A 19,393-nucleotide genomic window follows, 5' to 3' on the forward strand; every position below is an offset into this window, starting at 1 on the left:
TCAGTGAATGGTTAGGATCTGGGATGCACTGCTTGAGAGTAGTGGAGGCAGGTCCAATTGGAGGTTTCAAATGGATTGCTTTCTGAAAAGGGAGAATCTGCAGGGCTACAAGCGGATGGCAGTAGGTGAATTGCTCCTTCAGAGAGAAAGCAAAACACAATGGGCTGAATATCCTCCTGTGCTGTAACTATTTGTGATTGAGACCATCATTTAGTTGCCTCTGTTGTAGGGAAATATCCCTTACCAGTGCAGAATAGAAGTTGAGTCGCAAATCAAGGTTCAAAGCGTGTCTTTATTGTACAATTACTGGGATCCCAGGGAGACCCCCGTAGCCAGCTCAGAAACAGTGGCTTGGCCACGTTGATCTCAATTAAATCACATCAGCTCTGGATCTTTATAGGGATCCAAAATTCGCGCGGGAACATTTGATTATGCCTTTTTTTACACAATGTATAAAGTGGTCTGTCAGTTTCAAAAGTCCCTAGGAAGTTTCATGGATTAGCATTTGTATGGTGTGTGTTCGTGTTAATGGGATTACTTGGTCCTGCCCCGGTGTCTAAATGCGTTTCCCATTACTATCTCTATGTGTCCTCTTATTTAAATTGGTCCTATTGTTCCGTGTCTGTGTTTCCTGCTTGTGAGATTGAGTGTTAATGTCATCCTGTCCTGTTGGGTGTCTGGGGTATTTCATTCTTAACCTTTTATCCTTATCTCTTAGTTTATCAGATTTTTATGTCTGCCTTGGCCGAATTGGTAATATTTCAGTGATAGCTTGGTTTTGATAACCCACTCTCTGTCTCGTTTCATAGGGATCTTGATCTTCCTTGGCCAGTTTAAAATGCAGCTATGCGCTGTTGCTAGGCAGATTAGGGATCTTCCGTAGTTTCTGAAATTCGTGAGTCTCTCAGCTGTGCAGGGGGAGACCCGATCGAATATCCATCCGGGGGTGCCCCTCTGCATTGTTGGCCCGTTATGAGTGGTGCCAATTAGTCCAATAAAAATATGTTTGATGATGCAAATATGGTTTTCTGGAAAATTTCCTCCTTCAGTCCCTCCTCTCGTCCAGGGGGTGCCATTCATGGCTGACCCCCCATGGACGACCTTCAGAGGAACAGTGATTTGTACAGCTGTTGTCCTTGCCGTTGTTCCTCCTCTTCTGGGTCGTTGTTAAGTTCTTGCATCTGGATACTGGCAGTGGGTAGCATTCTTGATGTAATATTTGCACATATCACTTTAATACAGGTTAGGCCAAGGCAGAGTGTGAACAGGATGGCTACTACTAGGATCAATCCCTTCATAATATATGCTCCCCAAACTGTGTTAAACAGCCATCCTAACCACCCATCAGTCCCTGTTAACCCCTGTTTAAAGTTATCCAATTGCTTTTGTATCCCGGACATGGCTGCTGTTATGTTTAGTGTCTCGTCGTGTACGTATGTGATGCATTTTTCCTTGATGATGGTGCATACCCCCCCTTGTCTGGCTAGCTGATAGTCCACCGCATATCTCGTTTGTTGTGTGTATAGTCTGAGTTCTGCGAGTTCTTGGTCAATTGCGCCTAATGCTTGTAGGGTGTTGTTTCCTAAAATGGTCAGTCCACATATGAAGAAGTTCCTATTACTGGCACTGATCACCCCTGCGGCGCCTCCCAGGGATAGTGTCCCCAGAAATCCATATCCTAAAGAAGACCCTAGTGTGACAGGGGCCTGCCAGTCGGAGCAAAATTCTGCGCTGATGGCCCTGGTCACTATGCGTTTCTGGACATGCCCTTCGCTTGGGCATGGAACCGTGAGAGGTCTGATTGTCCCTACGGAAAAGAACCTTGGAGGCCTGTCTGTGGCCGTCATATATACATTTTTAAATAAAACACGTACCCGTCTTTAACCCGATAACATGCATTACCCCGGTGTCGTTTGACCGCATGGCCCCATCTTGTGGAACCTTCCCTCCCCCTGGACTGTCCACTTGATTGTACCTCTTGGTGAGAATCAAATGGATATGTCCCTGAGGCTGAGCTTACGTGGGTGCTGTTGCACTTGCCACACATAAGCTGCCTACCCGCGGTGACTGCAATGCATTTTTGTTGCTTGCAGTCACAAGTGAAGTGTCCTTCCCGGACCCGGCACTCCTGGAGAGCACAATGTGCCTCAGCGCATGAATCATTTTTAGGGACAAAGGCATGCACGCACCCCCATCCCTCTCCCTTAAAACATTGTGGGTAGTTCCCATGTGTCTCCTCCGGTTGGGGTCCCGTCCCCCTTAGAATTCCCGGCTCAGTGAGCTCTACACACCTTCCTTGTATCCCTTGCTTAAAGTACCCAATATGTTCTTTGCAGGGTGCCCCCGATGTGTCAATAGTGAATAACTCTTGTGGGAGCCACCCTGGTGTTGCGATGAATAGGGAGTTTACTGATCGCGCTGAGGGGTAACAAGCGGTCCTATTCCCATAGATCTGGATGTGTGTTTTCAGGAATAGGTTTCCTTCCATGATTGGTGGTTCTGCTCCCCTAACCCCCATATGTTGGAGTGTATTTACAATGGTCAGGGTTATTATCAGATATGTCCCTGTTCCCATATCGCTCTTTTTTTTTCAACAGTATTTTACAATTACAGTATATACAGAAAATAAACAGGCAATCAAATTAAAAGTAGTTGGTTCCGACGTCTTGATAGTAGATCTGGTCCTGGTTCCTGTTGAAGTTGAATGAGCAAAACGGTATTTTTTTAGTTCATTTGTCCTCATATAGTTTTAATTGGGTCCAGTGTTTCCAGACCCCCTGTCCCCTTATATCTATACAGGCACAGGTATCTCCGCTAATAATGACCTCGTAAGGTCCGTGCCATCTTGGGGCAAATCCTGGTTTTGCAGGAAGCACTTTTGTTAATACCCGGCTCCCGGCTTTTGGGACTTCTGGTAATATTTCTGAGTCCCCCTCTGCGTCGACCTGTGCCTGATTAGAAATTACGGACCGGCGCATCCCCTTCAATTGGGTGCTAAGGTCTCGGATGTATTGTCGGATACATCCATTCATTTGTATGTAGTCTTATCAAAAGACATCGCTTTCCCCATTAAAATCACATGCCATACAGTTCCGATCTTTATATGAGTACTCTTACACTATCTCTAATTTGATCATTTGTTTGCGTGCAAGCGCTACACCACAGTACTTCACAAAATAATTATGTCTTTATCAATGCCCAATATAGTATATGAATATATCATACAAAGTTGGTTAAGGCTTTTCAGGATTTGATGTTATTCTTGTGTCTATATGGCAGTGCTATACTGTATAATAAAAATAATCAAGCGGCAGTTGTATCATACCACTTTACACATCGTACCCGTGATATCCAAACCCTTTTAATTTAAGCCGTTTCTTTTTTTTTAAACTGAGCTCCAGATCGAAACCCCCGCACTCTAGGAAAAGTAACAGGCGCCGAATCAAAATCAAAGCAGGTACAATACATACCAGTTATTTGATTAGGAACATTTTGGTTTCTTAACTGGCTAGGTTTTAAGCTTTGCAGTGCTTTTATATTTGGCAAACCTTGAACCTTGATGGCTCATGAAATTCCGACGGCAGTACATAATTTTAACTAGTTCCGAATACTAAACTATCTGACGTTCGCAAATCGCGATATTCTGCGATTAATACTGTATTTCACTGACTTGATATACTTTAAACTAATTCATAGACCTCAGTCTTTTGTTCCTGCTTTTCTACCTTTCCACAAAATAACTTATTTTCTTCTCTTAACTCCTCAACTAACTCTTATAATTTCTACTTCAAGACAAAGGAAAGAGCACATGCTTCCTTCCAAGGTTTAAATCCTTTCTTAACATTAAAACAAACAACAACAAAGCATCCACGCAACCACTTTGTTTAAACACACACACACACACATGGAAGCTTCCAAAAGTCATTCCACAGTACATCCTTTTTCATTCAAACTTATCATTTCAGACTGGGATGAGTGTAAAACATTCAAAGAGAATACAGAACATTGATTAAGACAATCGCTTTTATTCTTCTTTCTTCCAAACTGTAATTAACTCAAAGCAGAAGTAAATTCAAGAAATCCTATCACTTTAATCTTTAACAGTTTTAACACTCTCCCAGCCCCCTGAGGCTAAACCAAGGTGCAATGTACTGCACCCACTGCCTGTAGCAAACATTCCACAGGAACAAAGAGCTCCCTGCTCTCAATCTAATTACAACAACAACCACCTACATTCGACAAGCTACCAGATCTCACAAACACACTGAAATACAAAAACTAAGATCTCTCCTATCCATCTGCTGCCTTTCCCCTGGCGTAAAAGGCTTATAGGTTGCCTTTGGTTGTGCTAACGTCCCTCCTCTCGTGACTGGCGCTAGATTATAATTTTCTACGTTTTCTTCTGATGCTGGAGTGGCTGTATGTTTCTGCACTGACTCGTATGGGCGCCGAGGGTCCGTTTCCTCTGATCTCTGCGTTATCTCCGCAGTGTGTCTTCTGTGTTCTAATTCCCTCACTCTCTCCTGTAATACTTTAATTTGTTCTGTCTCTTTGTGTCTCTCCTCCATTGAGGCATTTACTTCCTCAATTAGTCCAGCTAACTGGGTCACTAATATTACTCCCATTACTTTTGTTTTGTCCCGTTTAACTCCGTCTACCCACTTTCTTTGATCTTCTAAAGTTTGTGATGCGTTCCACCCATTCCGTTTCATCTTTGCAACAATCGCTTCTCTGGCTAACAGATACTTCAAAATGAGAGCTACTGCAGTTTCTCCCTTAACAACGTGGTCTGCCATTTTTCTGTCTAGCAGTCCTGCAACCCCCGTATGCTGGCTGCTACAGTAAAAGTGCCTCAACTCTCTCCCTTATCTCCTGTCACTGATACTGCCCCAGCACCGTCTGTATTGCTGTAGGTTCTCGTAGTGAGGTTCCAGTGGGTCTCTTTCCCCTGGGCTCCCCCAACTATTCCTGACACCTCACGCTTGGACTATTTTGTGTTGTCTTATTGGGATGTGTGCTGGTTGTTTAGTGGGTTTGTCCGCCCCTGTTCCCAGCCCCTCTAAGTACAACGCCTCCCGCTCGGCCACCACCCCCACTAGCAGGGTTGATCCGTTACCCCAAAACCGGGTATCCTGCTATGGGCTGTGGTGTTCCCTACAGACGAACAAGGTTATCAAACTCCGCCCGGGTCCCTAATGGATCCTCCGTCGTCGTGTCTCTTGGTCAGGATGGATCGGGTCCCCTTTTCCTCAACACTTACACACATGTATTCTGTTATCAAAGCCCCTGTTATAGTTAGTAACTGTATCGACTCTGAGGTTGTTCGTCCCTTCAGAGTCAGTGTTGTTACCCGATTTACACTGTCCGTGCCTTGCACCCTGAGTGCCTGTGCCTCTTAGCGCCCGCTTCAAAACCCAACCTTAGCGTGGGAGATTTCTCCTCTTAACGTCCAGTTTAGGGTAGGGCACCTTGAGTCAAGCACTCCCTTGTCCTATTGCCTTGGCACAGACAGCGGTTTCATTTACAATCCTGGGTTAGTTACACCAATTAGTTCTGCATGCGGTACTTATCTTTATATTAGTCTTAATTCCTGTTATCAAATAGCCCAAAACCTGTTATCTTTACCTCTGGTCCTTTACTCCTATTAAAGTTAAAAGTTACTTACCTTTTTCCACGCGGTCGTTCTGACCTGTACCTCTTTAGTGCGGACTTCTGTTTCAATTTAAAAACTTAGGCAAGATTATACAGTTCTACAAGACAACAATACTTAAAACAGACAAACCCTAACCCTTAAAGGTACCTCACTTTGAACGGAGACCTGCACTCGCCTTTGACTGCTCTGGATTTGTATCAGATTCGTTTAAATTTGATCCCGACTTTCAAACTGTGGCCATCAGTCAGAAGTCAGATATCAAATCCTGCCGTGACTACGCCATTTTGTTGTAGGGAAATATCCCTTACCAGTGCAGAATAGAAGTTGAGTCGCAAATCAAGGTTCAAAGCGTGTCTTTATTGTACAATTACTGGGATCCCAGGGAGACCCCCGTAGCCAGCTCAGAAACAGTGGCTTGGCCACGTTGATCTCAATTAAATCACATCAGCTCTGGATCTTTATAGGGATCCAAAATTCGCGCGGGAACATTTGATTATGCCTTTTTTTACACAATGTATAAAGTGGTCTGTCAGTTTCAAAAGTCCCTAGGAAGTTTCATGGATTAGCATTTGTATGGTGTGTGTTCGTGTTAATGGGATTACTTGGTCCTGCCCCGGTGTCTAAATGCGTTTCCCATTACTATCTCTATGTGTCCTCTTATTTAAATTGGTCCTATTGTTCCGTGTCTGTGTTTCCTGCTTGTGAGATTGAGTGTTAATGTCATCCTGTCCTGTTGGGTGTCTGGGGTATTTCATTCTTAACCTTTTATCCTTATCTCTTAGTTTATCAGATTTTTATGTCTGCCTTGGCCGAATTGGTAATATTTCAGTGATAGCTTGGTTTTGATAACCCACTCTCTGTCTCGTTTCATAGGGATCTTGATCTTCCTTGGCCAGTTTAAAATGCAGCTATGCGCTGTTGCTAGGCAGATTAGGGATCTTCCGTAGTTTCTGAAATTCGTGAGTCTCTCAGCTGTGCAGGGGGAGACCCGATCGAATATCCATCCGGGGGTGCCCCTCTGCATTGTTGGCCCGTTATGAGTGGTGCCAATTAGTCCAATAAAAATATGTTTGATGATGCAAATATGGTTTTCTGGAAAATTTCCTCCTTCACCTCTACCACTTGGCTTCTTATGCCAGCCCTTTTGATCAAACTTGCTCAGAAATTCCTGTTGCCCAAGACCTGAACTGAGGTCTTTTTCTGGATTTCTTTGACCTCGTCTCCTTTGATGCTTTTTCCAACTTTACGTTGTCAACCTCCTGCTCCCTTGATCCTATTGCAACCAACCTATTGACAGTTCAGCTTCCCTTCCCTGGCTCAAGCTGCTCTTGTTCATCCTTTCCTCTCTTCAGCTGTAGTCTCCCTTCAAATCTGCTGTCTTTACATGGTCTCCAAAAAGATTAATCCTGATCTCTTTGTGCCTACAAACTATGGTCCAATTTCCAACCTCCCTCCAATGCCCTTGAATTTGATTTGGTTTATTATTGTCACATGTATTAGTATACAGTGTGAAATATTGTTTCTTGTGCGCTATACAGACAAAGCATACCATTCATAGAGAAGAAAATGAGAGAGTGCAGAATGTAGTGTAACAGTCATAGCTAGGGCATAGAGAAAGATCAACTTAATGTGAGGTAGGCCCATTCAAAAGTCTGATGGCAGCAGGAAAGAAGCTGTTCTTGAGTCAGTTGGTACGTGACCTCAGACTTTTGTATTTTTTTCCTGACGGAAGAAGGTGGAAGAGAGTATGTCCGGGGCGCGTGGGGTCTTTAATTATGCTGGCTCTTTGCCGAGGCAGCGGGAAGTGTAGACAGAGTCAATGGATTGGAGGTTGGTTTGTGTGATGGATTGGGCTACATTCATGACCCTTTGTAGTTTCTTGCAATCTTGGACAGAGCAGGAGCCATACCAAGCTGTGATACAACCAGAAAGAATGTTTACTATGGTGCATCTGTAAAAGTTGGTGAGAGTCGTAGCTGACATGCCAAATTTCCTTAGTCTTCTGAGAAAATAGAGGCAAATTTATTCTCGCTCGCAAAATATGCCCACTTTTACCACAATTTCATATTTGAGTCCCTCCAGCTGCGTTTTCTGACCTGTCACATATTGAAACAGCCTTTGTTCTGTAATAAATGTAATTCCTTATGTCTGACTATGATAAAGCAATCCTTCTCGACCTCTTTACAGTTTCGACACAGTTGACCACACCTTCCTCTTTCAATGCCCTTCCTCCATCATCCAGCTCGTTGGAACTGAGGCAGCTTAGTTACACTGTTATCTAATCGTAGCCAGGGCATCACCTACAATGGCTTCTGTTCCCAATCACATTTTATTACACCTGCAGTTGCCTCCAGGATCTATCCTTTGTGCTCTTCTATTTCTCATCTCGGTTTGGCTATTCCAATGCAGGCTCCCATCCCCACCTTCCAAATCCGTGCCCGTCCAAAATGGTGCTGTCGGTATCTTACCCTGCTCCAAATCTCATTCACCCGTTAGCTTGATGCCTTCACTCGCTCCTCATCCGACAACTGCTCATTTAAAAATCCTTACCCTTGTTTTCGGATTTCTGCAAGGCCTCACTCCTCCCTGCCTGTGTGACTTCCTTTAGCTCTACAAGCTTTTGTGTAAAAACCACCACAAGTGTTCTTTATTTCCTCTTTTACAGCAACGACGGTTTAGTTGAGGTACTGGGGGAATCCGGTGTTTTTGAATGTTTATAAAAACAACACATCTGCGTGAGACATATTACTGGGATAAGAGGGGCTTAGATATTCCTCCTCAATGGAAATCTTGAGGGGGTTCTCTGGCTTCCCTGCCGCATGTTTCTGGCAGCGGGAGGTGGTGTGCCGTTTGACAGCAGCAGATTCTGTTCCCGTCGCTGTCAATGGGATTTTGCATTGATTACACTCCACACTGCCAGGAAACCCGCAGCGGGAGTGCGCTTTCAATGGGACCAGAAGATCCTGTCAGCCTGAACAGCCAGAGAATCCTGGCACTTGTCAGCTAATGATGTTGTCCAACTGGTTTGCCCTCCACCCAATTCAGCCGGTTTCCCAGGGTTAGTCTCGTGCTATTTTTACTTCACTGTTGCTTGCATTCCCACCCAGCCTGCCAAGTAATGTGTGGGACTTCGGTGAGGAGGGGGGTTTGCCATCGTCATGGGAAAGGGAGAGTGGAATATGACAGTGGAGTAGCACCACTTCTGGAGCAGCTCAAGTGCAATTTCTTAAAATAATTTGTGGCACTTAGAACTGACGTACAAACATACAAAATCGGAACAGAAGCCTATTCTGCCATTCAATAAGATAGTTCTACATTCCCATTTTGGCCTGATAACCTTTGATGCCCTTGCCAAACAAGAAAGCTACCTCCATCTTAAAAATATTCAATGATCTTGCTTTCATCCCCTTCTGAGGAAGGGAGTTCCAAAGTCAAAAAACCCTCTGAAAGAAAAGTTCTCCTCACCTCTGTCCTCATTTTAAAACTGTGCCCCTGAGCTCTAGATTCGCTCACAAGAGGAAACATCCTTTCCACATCCACCTTGTCAAGACCGTTTTTGGATCTTCTATACTTCAATCAAGTCACCCCTCACTCTTTTAAATTCCAATGTGCAGCAATTGTTTAAGAATCATTGGTGGGGATTGAGACTATGGATGACTTCTGGGGAAAATCAGAGAATTCTTTATGACAGCTGCAGCGGTAGTTCCATCCCTTGTATCATTCACTTATAGTGGGACTGGGAAGAGAATCTAGGCCTACATTTCTGTGCTGACATAGAATGAATTGTGCATATTTTGATGAACAGGTGTTCACAAAAAGTTAAAAATAAAATTGGAAGCCTGCTTGAGAGTTGTGCATCAGGAATATTTGGCATTTATACGTAGGCGTGGAAGAAATGCAGAACATTCCACAAGGCTTTCAGAGATAGTATTGCTTCTTATCATTATATTACACTGGTGATAATCTAGAGTCAAATCCTCTAAACAGCTGATATTGTATTCCAGTATCTAATCCAAAGTATTAAAATTTCATTATGTATAGTGTTGTTTAAAAGGATATTAACCACAAAATGAAGCACTCCTGATTTTAAAAAAACCCTACAGTGAAAGGTGTTTGCCGATAGTGTAGAGAAATGCCCTCAAGGCTGAAAACAAGTAAGAGACTGTTGTCAGTAAGTGGCAAATGGTGATCGAACCTTTCTGTGCAAGGAGGTAAGAGCAGTCAGAGGGAGCGTCACCTCATTTTCCTTCAATTCCCATCTCCTCCAGTTGTGGTTGTGATGTAAGTGGACATGTTGTTGGTTGGTTTTATGATTTTTGTTTTCAGATCCATCCTTGCTTCTTATTTTGTGGCCTACCGACTCAAAGGACTTGGCTTTCAGTTTGCAGTCACTCTCATTTTCCTGGCAGCCAGAAAAGCAGCAGTGGTGGAAGCCACTCAACTTGCGTTCCAGATATTTTATGTTCCAAAAGCCAGAGGGAAACATAAGCAAGGGAATGTAGTAAAAATATGATTCTAGCTGAACTGGGTGGCTTACTTACAAAATCGTAACTCCTTGAGACCACCTTTCCACATCATCTGTATATGGTCATCAGCTACCGACCATGTGACTGTTTGCAGATACTCCATAGAATACACCTCCACTTCAGTGGTACGGAATTACTTCATTTTGGCGCAGGATTTGTTTGTGCTGAATATTGACTGTTCAAATTTGTGCTTTTAGGAACAATTTCATGGGGTACTGCAACTCCCATGGATGTTGTCAAAAGTCGCCTTCAAGCTGATGGAGTCAGCGAGACAAGATACAAGGGGATAGTGCACTGTATTCAACAGAGCTACAAAAAGGAAGGACTGAATGTAAGTGAATTGCCAAAGGAGGCACAGAAAATAGGAATATTTTGGAGTATAAAGGATTTTAGACAAGTTAAACCCTGGTATGATCTTTTTTTTAAGGTGGAGGTGTTCAAATAATTATACTTGGGTCAGGTACAGCACAGACTGGATTCAGGATAAAAGTGCTTATGCACTGCGTCATCAAGAGCTCCCTTATCAAGTGCAGCAAGACTTGCATGTGGTGTAACCTCATTGGCTCCAAAATTCAGCTATGTAGTGCCAGTGCTCTGGGGATCAGTTGAGGTAAAAAATGGGGGTAGGGTGTGTGTACTCCTGACTATGGTAGACCTGCAACAAGGGTACAGGTATTCCGTGTAAGTGTCAGAAGTATACAGAGTAGGTAGATCATGATGCCAACCTAGCATTGATTTGATGCCTTGCTTGACTATCTACATAAAGGGTGAACTTTATGTACCCCACTGGCATATTTAAAAGCAGCAAGTAGAGGTGACCTGCCAGCTGCCTACCCTTCCACCCTCAAACTTACTTCCACATTACGGTGGGTGGGCAGCATGTCAGGCAGGCCCCCCTGCCCTTAGGCCTAATGAGGCCATGATGTGACTAATTAAGGGCCTCATCCTGCTTCCACCACAATGTTCTGTCCAGCTGGGCAATTTGGGGGAAAAGTGAAAAATCCAGCAGCTTCCACTGCAGAGGGTGCTGGCGGGCAGAAAGGGGCTGGGGGCCTCTTACACCCATCAGGGACACCCTCCTCTCTCCCCAAGATGGTAACCCCCAGCCCAACACCCCCAGATCCTGGCATCGCTCCCCCATTCTTTCGGGTCTGCCAGGCATGCCCACGTAATGATTCCCCCAATCTATTATTGGGGTTGCCAGTGCCCCTTGTTGGGGAGTCCCTCGAGGGACCCAGTATCATGAAGGGAGAGGGTACCCTTTTGCCCTTGCCTCTGACCCATGACCCCCTCTCTCCCATGACAGCCACCATGCAATCCCTATCCCGCCCTTACAGACCTTTGGCCTGGGGGTCCCTTGATGATCTTAAACGTCTGTTGGGTGAACTTCCAACAGCTGCCACTACTCCTAGTGGTACTGATGACAATGAGGATTGCTGGCCTCTGATTGGCTGTCAGCTCTCGGTAGCCAGGTGGGACTATCTTCACTGGGTCCTGAATACATGGAAGGCCAAATGGTGACCACTTGAGTGCCTGAAGGACACTTAATACCACCGGGCCTTCCCCATGGAAAAGGCAAGGGTTTTCCAATGTTCTCCAACCAGTGGAAAAGACCCCCATTGAGTGTTTAAATCCATCTCATCCTCTCAACATTATCCTGCCAAGCACCCTCAGAATCCTGTTTGTTTCAGCAAGATCACCTCTCATTCTTCTAAACTCCAGTGAGGATAGGCTCAAATTCTCCTCATAAGAAAACGCCTTTATCCCAGGAATCAGCCTTGTGAAGCTTCACTGAATTGCTTCTAATGCAGGTCAATCCCTCAAGCACATTAGGTATGGTGGCACCAATGCCCCTGTAGGGTTGTAGCAGGCCTTGCATCTAACAGATGATGCATGCAAATTGGATGCAAGAATGTTTTATTCTTGAACATTGAAAACCCTCATCTTGATAGGTACTAAAAATGTGCAAAGAACAACTAAAATGGTGAATGTGTAGCTACTAAGGCAGAATTTAGATTATAATCCTCAGCTCTGTTGACCCAGCAGCAACTCTTGCAAGTGAAATTCTGAAGCAAAGAAACAAGGGTTTGACAAATAGTCACTTTCATTTTGTTATTGCATGGGTCAACTTTTTGTTAGCGGTCATTAAGTGAAAATAACATCAGTCTCTCTTGTGTAAGTATGGGATCTTTGTGCTGGGTTAAGGAGCTGATATCAGAGGTACCAGCTTGGCAATATCATGTTTCTTGGGAAAGGGGAAAATAGTCCAGTGCTTTGAGTAATGACAGCTCCCAGATGGTGTTGTTTATAAGTAGTTTAAGTTTATTTATTAATATCACAAGTAGGCTTACATTAACACTGCAATGAAGTAACCATGAAAATCCTCAAGTCACCACACTTTGGCACCTGTTCGAAATTAGCATGACCAGTGCACCTAACCAGCATGTCTTTCGGACTGTGGGAGGAAACCGGAGCACCCGGAGGAAACCCACGCAGACACGGAAAGAACATGCAAACTCCACACAGACAGCGACCCAAGCAGGGAATCGAACCTGGGTCCCTGGTGCTGTGAGGCAGCAGTGCTAACCACTGTGCCACCGTGCCACAGTATACATTGAAGGCAAAACAATGTCCAATCAAAATCAATGTACATGTTTTAGACTGACACATTAGCACCAAGAATGTTGAGGCTCATATACATCACAGCGGCCCCCTGCAAGATAAGTTTCCAACTGCTAAGGAATTGGTCCAAGGAGGTATTCCTTATTCGCCAGGTGCATTGACATAGACAGATAGGTAGCAGCAGAGGGGACACCTCTCATCATGTCTTTTCATGCTTCAATATGCAGCAGGCAGTTTGCCTGAAATTAGAGAGTTTGCAATCACTAGAGAAAGAAATAATTGCATCATACAAAATAACTAAATAAAAACAGAAGTGTACATCGAGCTGTTACTGTGCAGGGAAGATCTTAAAAATCCTTCTTTTATTCACCAGGTATTTTTTAAAGGAGCAGCTGTGAATGCTATTCGTGGATTCCCTATGAGTGCAGCCATGTTTTTGGGATATGAACTCGGTCTGAAAGCATTGCGAGGTCAATAAGCAGAGAAGTTTGACGTTGACTTGATGTTTATCAAATTTGGCCAGTTGCATGTTTTTTTGCCCCAACCGATTGTTGATAAAATTTGTAAAGATTGACTCGTCCTTGGCTCCTGGTTTTCAACTTGTCAAAGCTTGTTGGAAGAAGAGGCATTCGACGCCACAAAAGACAACTAGGAATGACGGCCCACTCCAGAGGTTATGTGCAATGTTTCCCGGGAAAACAGATTTAATGGATTAAAGGAAATCAGCAAGCATTGAGGAGCAGTCCTGAGGAGGAATCTTTGGACTTGAAACATGGACTGACTAACTTCTCTTTCTCCAGAAAGGCTGTCTGGCCGGCTGAGTATTTCTGGCTTTTTACTGTTTCTGTTTTTATAGTTAGGGGTGGAAAGGGGGTTAATTTGCAGAATGAATTGGAGCTGAATATCAAGACAGCGACTCACAAAATATATCTAAGTAGGGCTGCCGACACAAGTTCTTGGGAGGTTTTATCATTTAACTTCCTGTTTCTAGCCAATCACCCCTCCCTCCCCACTCTGCATTTTCAATATTTTTGTAACTGATAAAAAACGATAAGAAAATTAAGAAAATACATTTTTTAAAAATGCCTCAATGGTTTTTCCCTGGTCTGCTGGGAGCAGTGTGCTGGACATTTATCATTAATTCCTGGAGGCTCCAGGATAATCCTGAATACTTGGCAACCCTATAATCGTGCGTTTTTAATGAATGAACTGTACAGAGTTGTTATGATTATAACTACTGTCAGATTGATTTGCATCAGCAAGACACGGCAAAAAAGAATGCAATAGGGAAAATTTCATCTTCAGTATTCACATATTTAAAAATATTTTGGGCTTAACGTATGAAGCTTTTTTAATGAATAATTTTATAATTAACAAGATTAAATTATATTATTTTTTCATTAAACAACATGGGCACAATTTCCCGTCCTGCTGCATTGGCCGAGTAGCGTAGCGGGGTGGGAAATTTCAACGGGAGTCAAAAAATCCGAATCACGCTTGGTGTCGGGCTGGTCGCAGTCTTCCCAAGCCGCTTTTTACGGGCACGAGGCTGATTTTAATTTTCATGACCTGATTTAAATCTGTTTAGCGAGCCCAGGATGCTATTGTCCGGGCTCACTTGGCTTTCAGACCTCACCGGTGGGGTTCCTCACCAGCGAGGATCACAGCTGGTCCCTACCAATGGGGACCAGACGTGGTGGCAGTGCTGGTAGGACCGGAGGCCATTGAGGCCCCTGGTCAGGAGGGATGGCAGCACGAGCCTGGAACCCTGGCACCGCCCACTGAGCGCCGGGCAGTGCCAACGGGGTGGGGACTGAGGGGACAGGGCCTCCTGGGGAGCGGGACCAGATGGGAGCAGAGCCAGACCGAGTACTGCAGGGAGAAGGTCAGTAAGAGGGGAGGGAAGGGAGGAAGTCTGCGTCAGGGGATGGGGGCTAGTGATGGGGCCAGCGATTAGGGAAGGATGATCAGGAGGCTGGTGATCGAGGCAGGGGCACAATCAGATGCCAGTGATTGGGGCACTGGGGGAGGGATCAGGAGACCGGCTTTTGGCGGGGGGATGGCAATTGGGGGTGTGTCTGTGGGGGGGGGGCTGCGGAGGGGGTCTGTAGGGGAATGATATTCAGAGGGGGTCTATGTGGTGGGGGGTGTTGACAGTTCTCTCATATACTAAGTAGACTTGTATATAGGAGATCAGGGCGCATGCCTATCGGTCTGCAGCCGGCATCCCCGGTGGGTTTAGGTTCCTCCCCCACCTCACCTGAAAAAAAAAATTGTCCTTTTTCCTCTGTGGGATTCTGATTTCTGATTGCAATCCAAATGTATTGGCTTTTGTGTTTTTTTTAATGGCTCACTGTAAAAAGAAAATGCAAAAAGCAGAATAATATTATTTATGGCCTCCATGGTAAACTATGCCTGTGTTACAGAGTGTGAATCAAACCAATATGCAGCACTCGAGTAGAATTGATCTTGGCCAGTGTTAAGATTGATAAGAGTTTTCCACATTCTTCATTTGTATATGCAGTCGGCAAGAACATTCTTATTACCAGTTTACCACGTCTTCTCTCATCTTTTATCAGCTGATAAAATGTATCTATTGCAGAATATAATACTTTATTTCAGTGTAAATTAGATACCATGTATCTGTCTTTTACATTACTGATGTAAATACTATTTGTGTAGAGAATATTACTATGCTAATTCAATCTTATTTCATGTTGCTACCTTTCGGTGGTGAACCAAATTCTTGAGGGGTGAACAATTAATCCATTGTTCTGCAGTGTCCCTGTTCTCATTTATGGGTAGGCATCTGTCAGAGGTTGATCATGGCTGGGAATCTCCGGTCCCGCTGCTGTGAATGGAGCTTTGGCTGAGCACCATGTTCTTTGTTCTTGCTGGCAGGGGTGGTGGGGTGTAAGACATTGGAGAATTCCGAATTCTTTATTTTTATGGAGCGGCACAGTGGTTAGCACCACTGACTCACAGCGCCAGGGACCCGGGTTCGATTCCCGGCTTGGGTCACTGTCTGTACGGAGTCTGTATGTCCTCCAGGTGCTCGGGTTTCCTCCCACAGTCCAAAAGATGTGCTGGTTAGGTGCGTTGGCCATGCTAAATTCTCCCTCAGTGTACCCGAACAGGCGCTGGAGTGTGGCGACGCGGGGATTTTCACAGTAACTTCATTGCAGTGTTAATGTAAGCCTACTTGTGACACTAATAAATAAACTTGAACTTATCTCAGTTAGTTGGACAGTTGGTTATAGCGATGCCAGCAGCGCGGGTTCAATTCCTGTACCAGTTGAGGTTATTCATGAAGACTTGCCTTCTCAACCTTGCCCCTTGCCCGAGCTGAGGTGATCTTCAAATTAAATCACCATGAGTCAGCTCTCCCCATCAAAGGGGAGAGCAAGCTATGGTCATCTGGGAATATGGCAACTTTATGGACTGGATTCTTCGACCTTGTTGGGATTCTCCAGTCCCGCTGCAGTGAACGGAGATTTGGCTGAGCGCCAAATGATCTGTTGTCACTGGCAGCGGTGGCGGGGTGTGAGAAGCTGGAGAATTCCGTCCTGTATCTCTGGAAGGAGGGACACCTACACTCCTGTTATATGTCTTCTTATCATGTATTGGTCATGTCCTGGAAATGAGTTAGTTGGCTGCTTTCTTGACTGAGACATGCATCTTGGAGAATCAGGAACACCAGGAGAAAAGAGTAACATTAATATACCTGTGCAATATGTAATGCATTTAGTGATTTGATCAATAATAAAGAATAATAAGTCAGAAATTCACTGACCTTCTTGATTTATGTGGCTGTCATTTACCATGAATGCAATTTCAACATTTTACTTACAGGAATGTACACAGTATTGTGAAATGTGGAGACTGTACAATGTCCTATTGAATAGATCAGTTATAGAATCAGTGAAGAGCAACCAGAATATTTTCAACACTACAAATTGGCCAGGTCCTCCTGGTCCACTGTGCTGCTCGGGTAACTTGGGCCAGGAGACATCAGGGCCTCTAGCGGGACTTGCGACCGGTGTCTGATCGATCACAAGTCTCCCAAGCCCTTTTCTTTCTGCGTAATCAGCCCCGTGCCTATTTCACCGGACCTGCTTGTTTCTCCACCTCCCCACCCCCTTGCCGGGAGAGGTTCCCATCAGTGGGGTTTACAACTGCTCCCCACCAGTGGGGAACAGGGGTGCTCACCCCGCTGGTGGGGACAGAGGCCATTGAGGCTCCCCCTGGAGGTCAGGGACAGAGGAGTGCCCCTTGGGAGATGCCAGCCTGGCACTGCCCACCAGGCATCCTAGAACTGCCCACTTAGCATCAGGCAGGGCCAAGGGGGTGAGACTAGGGGGCAGGGCTTACTAGGGGTGGGGCCTGGTTAAGGGGAACCCACTGCCACTCTGCAATGGGATTGGTGGCGGATGGAGTGAGGGGACAGGTCAAGGCTGGCCATGGCCGGGGGGGGTTCAGGGCTGACCATGATGGGGTTGGGGGTCAGGGCTGGCCATGAGGAATGGGGGAGATTGGGGCTAGCGACTGGGGCTGGTCCAGTTGGAGGGGAGCTCAGGAAGGCCAGCGAATAAGAGGGGGGTCTGGGTAGGCCAGCCGTCGGGTGGGGGGGGGCATTCAGGAATAACATCGGAGAGGGCAGCGATGGGGGGCTGGTGGCGGTGCATATGCACCGATCTCCCCATTGACAGATCAGCACATGCGCAGTGGTGCACTCAGCACTATGCTGCTGGCCTCTCGGGCAGGGTGAGGCCCCGCCCACACTTACCAGTGTGAATCTCTCTGAGGCACTCTGTGATGCGGGAGATTCATTCACCTAAGTACACCCAAAGAATGGGTGGGAAATTCTCCCGTTTAATCACCTGTTGGGCACTTCGAAATAATGGCCAGATTCTCCCAAAAAATAACTATCAAGGAAAATAATTTTCATTTGCTTTTTGTGTCATGGTACATTCCTTGCTGTTTTTCTAATTGATTTTAATTTCCAATAAGTTTTGCATTTTTGCTTACAATCATCTTGGAATGATTCCTGAAGTTTTGAGGCACTAAAAGTGGAGGGATGTGGAGGGATGGGTTGGTAAGTTTGCCAATGACACGAAGGTTGGTGGGGTTGTGGATAGTCTGGAGGGGTGTCAGAAGTTACAGAGGGACATAGATAGGATGCAAGACTGGGCAGAGAAGTGGCAGATGGACTTCAACCCAGATAAATGAGTAGTGGTCCATTTTGGCAGGTCAAATGGAATGAAGGAGTACAATATAAAGGGAAAGACTCTTAGTACTGTAGAGGATCAGAAGGACCTTGGGTTCCGGGTCCATAGGACTCTAAAATCGGTCCCGCAGGTGGAGGAGGTGGTTAAGAAGGCGTATGGTGTGCTGGCCTTTATCAATCGAGGGATTGAGCTTAGGAGTCCGGGGATAATGATGCAGCTATATAAGACCCTCGTCAGACCCCACTTGGAGTACTGTGCTCAGTTCTGGTCGCCTCATTACAGGAAGGATGTGGAAAAGATTGAAAGGGTGCAGAGGAGATTTACAAGGATGTTGCCTGGATTGAGTGGCATGCCTTATGAGGATAGGCTGACGGAGCTCGGTCTTTTCTCCTTGGAGAGACGAAGGATGAGAGGAGACCTAATAGAGGTATATAAGATGTTGAGAGGCATAGATCGGGTGGACTCTCAGAGGCTTTTTCCCAAGGTGGAAATGGCTGCTACGAGAGGACACAGGTTTAAGGTGCTGGGGTGTAGGTACAGGGGAAATGTTAGGGGGAAGTTTTTCACGCAGAGGGTGGTGGGCGAGTGGAATCGGCTGCCGTCAGTGGTGGTGGAGGCAAACTCGATAGGGTCTTTTAAGAGACTCCTGGATGAGTACATGGGACTTAATAGGATGGAGGGTTATAAGTAGGCCTAAAAGGTAGGGATATGTTTGGCACAACTTGTGGGGCCGAAGGGCCTGTTTTGTGCTGTAGTTTTCTATGTTTCTAAAACATTTCAGTATGATCTGAAAGAACATGGGAGCTCACAGCCCCACTTTTCTACATGATGACTTCCTCGTCATAATGGAACCTTCTGAAGAACAAATAGAAATCCAGAATGCCAGTTATATGCCCACACCGGCCAGTTAAACAATGGTAATAGAAGATTTATCATGGATGCAGGTTAGGAGGGTGATGAGAAAAAAATAACGTAAAATACAATTCAAAATTAAAGCTAGTGAAGTATAACAAAATGGAATAAGACAAACAGACTGCTTTGTGAAGACAGCACTGCAGCTGGAATCATTTGGACTGTTCCAGAAAAGAGCACAAGTACAGCTAGGTAAACAGCCACTGGTCTGAAGATGGCTACTTTATTACCATAATATTAAAAACAAAAAACAATTAGGACTTAAGAAAACAAATGCTCTTATTAACCACCATTTCTACTTACTAAAAAGGATCTTTTGCTCAGGAGGTTAATGATTTTAACAGACACTTCAAATGCCCTGTTTATGCTTCTACTTTCTTGTATTTTGTTATTATTCTGATCCATTAAAAACAGATTTCTGGCACAAGGCTGTTTGCATCTTTTTTTGGGCT

General features: G+C 45.0%; 1 protein-coding gene across 3 annotated transcripts in view; it reads left to right on the forward strand.

The window, feature by feature from the left end:
• Window positions 1-16,588, forward strand: part of slc25a48 (solute carrier family 25 member 48) — a 68,472-nt gene extending 51,884 nt beyond the window's left edge. For 2 of the 3 annotated variants that reach the window (XM_078230881.1, XM_078230882.1), the window contains 2 exons: window positions 10,377-10,510; window positions 13,175-16,588. In XM_078230881.1, the coding sequence (XP_078087007.1) occupies window positions 10,377-10,510; window positions 13,175-13,279 (239 nt within the window). In that variant the 3' untranslated portion in view covers window positions 13,280-16,588. Of the gene's footprint in view, window positions 1-3,395; window positions 3,458-10,376; window positions 10,511-13,174 lie in introns of all 3 variants that reach the window. The other variant, XM_078230883.1, reaches the window with a different exon arrangement.
• Window positions 16,589-19,393: the final 2,805 nt, after the last annotated feature.

This window comes from Mustelus asterias, chromosome 16 (genome assembly GCF_964213995.1).
Source record: "Mustelus asterias chromosome 16, sMusAst1.hap1.1, whole genome shotgun sequence".
Lineage (NCBI taxonomy): Eukaryota > Metazoa > Chordata > Chondrichthyes > Carcharhiniformes > Triakidae > Mustelus > Mustelus asterias.